Source organism: Triticum urartu, chromosome 6 (genome assembly GCF_003073215.2).
Source record: "Triticum urartu cultivar G1812 chromosome 6, Tu2.1, whole genome shotgun sequence".
In the NCBI taxonomy this organism is placed as follows: Eukaryota; Viridiplantae; Streptophyta; class Magnoliopsida; order Poales; family Poaceae; genus Triticum; species Triticum urartu.
This window is the reverse complement of record NC_053027.1, coordinates 484,832,287-484,841,412: the sequence shown is the minus strand read 5'-3', so window position 1 is coordinate 484,841,412 and position 9,126 is coordinate 484,832,287. Positions and strand designations below refer to the sequence as shown.

The 9,126-nt window shown below is 51.6% G+C and overlaps 1 protein-coding gene across 2 annotated transcripts; it reads right to left on the bottom strand.

Moving 5' to 3' along the window:
* Positions 1 to 5,684: 5,684 nt before the first annotated feature.
* LOC125514426 (transmembrane 9 superfamily member 12-like) lies at positions 5,685 to 8,759 on the bottom strand. Of its 2 annotated transcripts, none has more exons than XM_048679751.1 (2): positions 8,519 to 8,759; positions 5,685 to 7,979 (listed from the first exon to the last, which is right to left on the bottom strand). In XM_048679751.1, exon 2 carries the CDS (start codon positions 7,935 to 7,937, stop codon positions 5,967 to 5,969), a length of 1,971 nt encoding a protein of 656 aa, XP_048535708.1. In that variant the 5' UTR covers positions 7,938 to 7,979; positions 8,519 to 8,759; the 3' UTR covers positions 5,685 to 5,966. The 2 variants fall into 2 exon arrangements, with proteins under 2 accessions (XP_048535708.1, XP_048535709.1); XM_048679752.1 differs by lacking the exon at positions 8,519 to 8,759 and adding an exon at positions 8,357 to 8,500.
* Between the last annotated feature and the right edge of the window lie 367 nt (positions 8,760 to 9,126).

Sequence of the window (9,126 nt, the reverse complement as noted above, 5' to 3'; positions counted from 1 at the left end):
ACAGTATCATACATGCCAACTAGACAAATTTGATGAGGTGGCATAGAATTAAATGAAGAAAGAGAGAGTTGAGTATCATATCATGATACCGTATTATATTAAATGTTGTGCTACTATGTGTCATGCATGACAATAAATAAAACCATCTATGATACTAACATATGATACTATGCACTACGGATGTAGTATCATACACTAGTATCATATGCATGATACTAGTCTATAATACTTGTCATTACGACCAGCCTAACCGATAGAATTAGTCTGTTAAATAGGCCATTATGAGATCGTAACTACTCAAGGGAATAGTTGATGGTAGATGAAGGGAATGCGTGGGTATTTATAGTGCTGAGTTGATCTTGCAAATGCTAGAGGTGCGGAGCAGCCCATGCCTGTCCTAGTGGCATTTCTTATGTCAGGCGGATCTGCTCAAGGTGAACCTAGGCCGGTTTTCTTCGCGCAAAAAGAAAATCTAGGCCGGTTTGACCAAGTCGCCGACGACTTGGCAAGCTGACTGTAAATTGGTCAGTCTTCATTGTACTAGTAAATTTTTTTATTTTGAATATACAATGTACTAGTAAATGCAGCAACTAAATGCACCTTTGCCTTCTTAGAGCATCTATAGCCACATATGGCAAATCCGGTATCTCAAACAACCGTGAACGTGTCCATTACCGAGCACATCTTAGAGCATCTCCAGCCGTTCGGCCCCCAAGACGCATAAAAATCGCCCCCTGGGCCGAGCCGGCGATGCAATCGGCGCTGGGGGCGGTTTCGCGTCCAGTCGTCGCCCCCAGCTCGCCCCCAGGGGCCGAAATTGGCCCACTTTTCAGCCACATTTCGACAAATAAAGGGCCCATATGGGCGATAATAGGCTCATATTCGACGTGGTTCGCCGTTGTTCGGCGTTCAATTATGCACATAAATTTTTTTATCACATATTTCATCACAGAAATATCAAATACTTCAACAAAATAGTACAACAACAAATAGTTCAATACAAATTATATACTTCAACAAATAAAAACTCATATTTTATCACACGTCGCGCCCGACGTCGCCCTTGAGCCTCCATAGATGCTCTATCAGATCTTGCTGCAATTGATGATGCACCTGTGGGTCTCGGATCTCCTGACGCATACTGAGATAGGCAGTCCAGGTTGCCGGTAGCTGGTGATCAACTTCGGCTAGAGGACCCTGCCTGTAGTATGGTTCAGTGTCAAACACTGGGTCTTCTTGCTCGCTCTCGATGATCATGTTGTGCAAGATGACACGGCAAGTCATAATCTCCCATATTTGATCTTTCGACCAGGTTTGAGCGGGGTACCGGACAACAGTAAATCGAGATTGGAGCACACCAAATGCCCGCTCGACATCCTTCCTGCAAGCCTCCTGAACCTTCGCAAACCAGGCGTTCTTGCCTCCTGGCACAGGGTTTGAGATCGTCTTCACAAATGTCGACCATCTCGGATATATGCCATCAGCTAGATAGTACCCCTTGTTGTAGTGCCACCCATTGATCTCGAAGTTCACCGGATGAGAATGACCTTCAACAAGCTTGGCAAAGACAGGAGAGCACTGCAGCACGTTGATGTCATTGTGAGTTCCTAGCATACCAAAGAAGGAGTGCCAAATCCAGAGGTTCTGTGTGGCCATCGCCTCAAGTATCACACTGCAACCGCCTTTGGCGCCTTTGTACATCCTCTGCCAAGCAAATGGGCAATTCTTCCATTTTCAATGCATGCAGTCGATGCTTCCAAGCATCCCAAGAAATCCTCTTGCTGCATTCTGTGCTAGGATCCGAGCAGTGTCTTCCGCATTGGGTGTTCTCAAGTATTGCGGTCCAAACACTACCACCACTGCCTGACAGAACTTGTAGAAACACTCTATGCTGGTGGACTCGGCCATGCGCCCATAGTCGTCGAGTGAATCACCGGGAGCTCCGTATGCAAGCATCCTCCTCGCTGTCATGCACTTCTGGATGGAGGTGAATCCAAGGGCGCCGGTGCAATCCATCTTGCACTTGAAGTAGTTGTCGAACTCCCGGATGGAATTCACAATCCTGAGGAAGAGTTTTCGGCTCATCCGATAACGGCGCCAAAATGTTTTCTCGCCGTGAAGTGGAGCATCGGCGAAGTAGTCGGAGTAGAGCATGCAGTAGCCTTCGAGACGATGCCGGTTCTTTGCTTTCACCCGCCCCGTCGCCGAGCCACCTCGCCGCGGCTTTTCATTGCTCGCCAGCAGCTGGGTGAGGGCGGCGAGCACCATAAGATGCTCTTCTTCCTGAATGTCGGCCTCGGCTTCCTCCTCCAGCAGCGCGGTGAGCGCTTCCTCGTCATCCGAGTCCATCGTCGAGGCAGGCAAATCGCCGAACACCTTGCGCCCGGTGGGCGTGTCCCCGCCGCTAAACTGCCCCTTCGCGGCCGGAAACGGCGGCCGGAAACGCCCAGCTGCTGTTGGAGGGGCTGCCGCGGCGAAGCTCTGCTATTTTTCCGGCGTGGAATGGCTATCTAGTGGTGAAAGGCGGCGGGCGGCGCCGGGATAAAGCTACTGGCGGCCGAGGGCGCGGGGGTGGGAGGCGAGTCGGGGAAGAAAACCTTGACTGTTTCCCTGACGGCGTGGGCCAGTCGCGCTTTTCCCTTGCGCCGGAGCCCCCAACTGCCCCCCAGTGCGCCAGGTTCAGCCTGTGACCGTCGGGCGGAAAAAAGGCCCGAGCCGGCGTTTTTCGGCGTCCTGGGGGCGCGACTGGACCGTTTTTTCGGCGCCGGCGCGGCAAAAACGCCTGAGGAGGGCCTGTTGGGGGCGCGGCTGGAGATGCTCTTAAATTTCACTTGTTGCATCCGGACATCTCATACTTGATTCTTATATCCATACAAACACATGCAATTGCATCCGGACATCTCATACTTGATTTTTATATCCATACAAACACATGCAATTGCATCCGGACATCTCATACTTGATTCTTATATCCATACAAACACATGCAAAACGAAAAATAACCTACATACTACGTCAATCCTAGCTACTCCTCGTCGGAGATCACAACGATCTCCATGCCCGGCTCCGGCAACATGGACGGCAGCTGCAGCTCCGGCCAGTGGCGGGAGGCATGGGGTGCTAGCAGGGGCCAAGGCCCCCTATGCTCTCATAAATACCACTATATATGCTCTTAATCCTTCATTTCTTAAACAAAATTAGCAAGATTTAGATGATTTGGCCCTGTCTAACATTATATAACATGTTTGGCCTCCTCTATATTGAATTTCTGGCTCCGCCACTGGCTCCGGCTGCTCCGCTTCGGCCTCCTCCGCCTCTATCTCCGCATCGAACTCGGCGAAGAGCGCGTCAGACTCCGCCTGCTCCCAGCGGAGCAATGCTCGGTTGGCCTCCACATAGGCCTCATCCTGGATGGACTCCAGGATGGCCTGTTGCTCCGCCATCTCGCCGAACTAGGCGACGGCGAACTCCGCCTCCGCCTGCTCCATGTTGAAGGGCGGCACCTGCTGGTCCGACTCCTCCGCCTCCTCCACCTCCGGCGGAGCCATCTCCTCCTCCTCCTCTTTCCTCGGCTGCTCCTCCTCCTTCTCCGACTCTGGCGAGTCTGGAGGCAGCCAGCAGCGATGCGGGCGGCGCGTGCAGTTTCCCTCGCTCGGATCTACTGTTGGATCTTGTAGCGTCGCTCCGACGTCAGCATGGCATAGTAGGTGATCTTGCTCCGGACCATGGCGGAGTGCCGGAGAGTGGGCAGAGCGCCGGAGCGGGAGAGGGAGGTGGTGGATGGGCTCGGACTAGCGGCGCGGAGAGAGGGGAGGGGTGGGTTAGGGTTGCGGGAGGCCGGTCAATTTAAATAGCCGGATTTCTTCTTGGGCAGCGAGCCGGAGCGGCGCCACGCGGCGTTCACACCGCGGCGACGGACGCGACGTCCATCGGACCGCCGGGTTTCGGGGCGTTTCCGTGTGGGCCCCTTAGTCAGACCGACGTGGCGGGCGTGTCCGGGCGCCCCTATATCTGCCCAATATTTAGGCTGGATATGAGGAGTGCCGGTCAGCCCAGGTGTTTGAGGGCCGTTTGAGAGGCCCATCTAGATCAAAAATTTGTGATCGAACGGCCTGCTAAGGCGTATGAGGCAGGTTTGAGAAGTCCGATTGTAGATGATGTTATGGGCTACGCCTACACGTTATGCCTAAGGGCATCTCCAACGCCCGACCTTCAAACTGTTCGCATACATCTGGATTACGCGGTCCAAACGTGTTGTGCCATCCATGGCGAGTCTGTATTGATCCATCGAGTGATCCGGACATGCTTTTTTTCATAAATCTAAGGCAAACTATAGGGGCTTTGCTGCTGAACCGCTGCCACGTCCGCATCTGACTACTCTGACCCATCAAAAATCCTCACTCGCTCGCGCTTGCTTCCCGTCCGAAACGGTCAGCATCGCTCGAGAGAGGCAGTGCTGCATTCATGCCCGGCCAGAGCAGACGCGAGTTTTCACTGGTGTTAGCGCGCCAGTCGAGAGAGCGCTGCGCGTGTGTTACGCCGGACGGTACGAGCAAGGTGCACTCATACCGTGCGCTGTCTTGCGCTCAACGATGATATTCTTCTATGCGCCGGCTCTCCCAAACTCCAGATCCAGAGTCCACCACATCATTTTGTGGACCGCAAGCAGACACAAAGGCATTTGTGACATATATGACCCTCATTTGTCAGTTATGTCCTCTACCGTTCCATGCACTGGTGGCTTTGTGAGCATATGAAAAACCGATCTAGTACTGGATTCTATCTACTGAAGAAACAAGAGGAACTGGTATTTCTAATTTTAAAATAAAATGGTGGTTGCGTCGTGCGACACTCGTGGGCAACGTGCAGGTGTCCAAATATAGTGCTAGGTCTACCTGTACCGATCAATCATTTTTCCTGCACAGACCTACAAAACGTAGGCGTTCGAACAATACAACATGGGAACTCTTTGGTTCTCGGCAATTAGTTCATACATTTTGCGTTTAGGTGTTTGTTTGGTTCAAAGCTAAACTTTGACAATGGCAAGCCGTCAGATCTCACAGCCAGTCCCACTAACTTGTACTCCTCTGGCCCAAAATAAGTGCATCAACTTTGTACCAACTTTAATACAAAATTGTACTAAGTACTAAGTTTAAGTACTCAGTTCTTTTTCCTGATAAATGGGAGCTTTATTGGTTAAGGATATGATTACAATCAAATATGAGGAGATCCTCAATGCAAATCAGAGAAGCTAGCCGCCAAACCGCAGAGTGGACATTTCATCTTGCAAACTAAACCAATTCATGAGCAATCATATTACAATATGTTCGTTGCATTCAACTTTAAAGCTACAATTATCCTAAGTGGCACCGCAAAGATAGTACACTTGTACACACCAACAACCACAAAGATCGTGGTTTCGCTAAAACAAACATGTGGATACCATAACACAGACAAGAAACAATCACCGAGACAAAGTAGAACTGATTCAAACTTCAGAACACGAGAAGCTCCCAGTTTCAAAAAAAGAAAAGAACACGAGAAGCCAATGATCAACAGCATACCCAGGTGGCAGTGTAAAACTGCCCAGCCTACAACAGGACAATCTGGTTACAAATTTTTCGAACATGTGTAGCAACACACCTCACCAGCACTAAAACGTCAAAACAGATCACAAGGAGCTGTAATCAAATTTGCCCATTTCATATTTCAACAAGTCCCCGATAACAAAATTTGCTGCTCACAAACGCCCAGAGCAAGCAAAACATAATACTATTACAAAAAAAGGCAAGAGAACATAGACGAAGCATTACAAACATGTCTAAGAAGTAAACATAAGCTGGAGTAACTGTGCTAAGCCATGTAAATCGACATATGTTTCCATTTTTCAGTTTGACAGTTATTTGTGTTTGTGTTTCTAAGGGATAACTATCACCAGAATCAGGTGACACTACTGCAGGGGGCTTCTAGTCAATCTTGACGGACGAGAAGAGGTAGTGGACGAAGTAGAACGAGAGCAAGAAGCCGATGGCGCCAGTTGACAGCATGATGGCAAATGCCATGATCAAGGAGTAGCCCAGGTAGAGTGTCGCGGAGACTGGCCCGCTCAGGCTCCTGAGGTCGAACACCAGGTAGTTGATGGAGTATAGGAAGACGAAGAACGCAACGGAGCCAGAGGCAAAGAAGGCTTTCCACCACCACTTCCAGTCCTCAACACAGAGGTGCATGTAGGTCAGGACCAAAGAAACCTCACCACAGACTATGACCAACAGGAAGAGGACGATGAACAGGAAGCCGAATACATAGTAGAACCTCCCCAGCCAGATGCTAGAAAGGATGAAGAAGAGCTCAATGAAAAGGGTGCCGAAAGGCAATGTTCCTGCACCGAGCACAAGGAGCCATGAAGGGAACTTGCGCTCAGGGATCTCTCTTGGGATTTGGTTGGTACGGACAGGGAATTCTATGCTTGCAGCCCGTGTGCCTAGCAAGCCTCCAATAAGAGTGAGTGGCACGGAGATGCAGAACCACAGGGCCAAGAGGGTGAAGAAGAGTGAAATGGGTAAAGCTCCAGTGCTCTTCTTACCCCACAGGATGGAGTTCAGCACCGTCAAGATGATGAAAACAATGCCAGGGAAGAAGCAGGAGGTCAGCCAAGCGACAGATTTCCACCCGTCTGTGGATTGTTTGATGGTCCTCCAGAGACGGACACCAACATATCCAGCAATAATTCCAAGGAAGAGGTAGAGGATGATCATTCCGGTCAAGAGCATTCCCCTGGAAGCAGGTGAGAGAAAACCCAGAGCAGCAAACACGATTGTAACGACTGCCATGCCGGTGATCTGGATACCATCAGCGACCATAACACACAGCAGCTTTGAGCAGCAGGGCTCCCTGAAGACATCACCAACAACAAGCTTCCATCCTGAAAGCTCCTCATTCATCTGAGCTTGGGCTTCTTTGTCCATCTCCTCATAACGTGTCAGATCCCTTCGGACAGTCCTCAAGAATATGACAAACACAATACCGGCCAAGAAGAAGACAACCATCATGGAGTTCATGATTGAGAACCAGTGCACCTTAGCACCATCCATCTTCAAGTAGGCATCCCACCTTGACGGCCACTTGATGTTGCTCTTGACATACTCAACCTCATAGGTAAATGTAATCTGCTCCTTCTCACGGATCACCTGAGATTTCTCGAGCTCCAACGGGCAGTTCACAGACTCAACCTTCTCATACATCTTGAGCTTGGCCATGGCTGCAGGATCACGCTTGACACTGCAAGGAACAACCTCAAAACCAACGATCTGGAAGCCGCTCTTGCGGTCAGACTCAACCATAGCAACACCATCCTCACTCGTGACCACAACATCACCTTGCGCCTGGTACGGATGAACCAAAACCCTGAACTTGAGATGGTTAATGATATAATCCTCGCTGCTCCCCATGGGGTTGTACCCGACCGGGTACCCAGTCCACTGGATCGTCATCCCATTCTGCTCGGTGAACCTCATGACCGGCAGGTTGTCGAGGATCATGTTGACCTGGTACAGATTCCGCGCCCGGTTCTTCAACAGCTCAGCCTGCTCCTTGGTGAGCGGGTCGGTGGTGCAAAGGTACAGCGACTCGTTGACGTTGACGTGGAAGTGGTACGGCGAGTTGTCGATCTGGTCACCCATGAGGACCTCGCCGAGGTTCTCGGCGCTCTTCTTGACACCTTCCTGGGGCTTGCAGTAGGGGAGGCTGTAGTAGCTGAAGGGCAGCTCGGTCTCGATGGACGTGAGCGAGTTGACCTTGGCCGCGATCGTTTCACCGGCTTCGTAGGTGTGCATGAAGGTGCCCGGGAGGTAGAAGGCGTCGGCGATGGGGTGCAGGCTCAGGAGAATGACCAGCAGGGAAGCCGAGATCCACCGGCCTGACGGCATCTTGGGCAGCATGGCGACACCAAATTCCTCTGATCGACCAACCAAGAATTCCACCTGAAGCAAATTGTAGAAACGAAACACGGATCAATTCATTTCAAAGAATCGTCATCCTTTTTTTTTGTCTCGTTGATATAATCATGAGGAGATAGCAACTAAACGCATAATTAAAGACGGACGCATTTGCATCGAACAGAGTACTACTCAGCTATTAATCGCCAACGTGCATGCACGAAATCGAACACAGATGATCTACTACCAAGTAAGGACCGATACTCCTACACCCGGAGCTGGAGGCCTAGCAAGCAACAGAAACACGTGATCGACCGATCCTCTGAAACTGAGAGCAAAAACCACCGGGGACGGGGAGAACGAGCATGATCGCAATCCCCTGAGATCGACTACAATAACAGGTGAAGAAAAACGAACTATACCGACAGACAGACAGACAGCCCGACGAGGCGACACGGATCCCGCTCTACTGTGACCCAGCGCCGGAGGCAGAGGATCCAGATCCGGCCGCCCGGAAGGGCGAATTACGCAGGGAGGAAGAAGGAAATGGGGGAGGAGCGTGGGGAGAGGGAAGGGGCGCTCACCTCAGATCTGGATCGCGGGGCGAGGACGAGGAGGCGACCCGGGCGAGGTCAAAACATGGGCGCTCCCGACCCCGAGACCAGGCCTCTCTCTATCTCTCCGTCCGCCCTCGAGATCGAGGAGGAGAAAGAGAAGAATACAGCAGGCAAGTAAACGCTCGGCCGGCAAAATCGAGGCGAGGCCCAGACGCGGCACGAACCCGCCAATCTTATACTGCTCCCACCTTCCAGCACACACACGCACGCGCCACTCGGCGCGGTTTTTGATTTGTTTCCTCTCGAATTCACCGCCCCGTGCCGTTTGAATTTGGGGGAAATTTGTATTTTTGGGGGAGATTTGAGCGTTTGCTAGGTGGGTGGGTAGGTCGGGGACCGGTTTGGTGCTCCAGGCCGGGGCCCGGGGTTCGGCTCGATGTGGGCCCCGCCGCTGGTTTGGTCTACAGTCTACACGTAGTGCGTGTGGCCATTTGGTCCCGGTTTGACCCGGGTGGGGTGGGCAGGTTGGCGGGGAGCCTAACCGGGTCCGGGAGAGTGACATGTGGGCCAGCCAAGACGCCAAAATGGGGCTGTGCGGCATGTGCTCGTGTAGTACAATACGGTTGTGCTGCTGC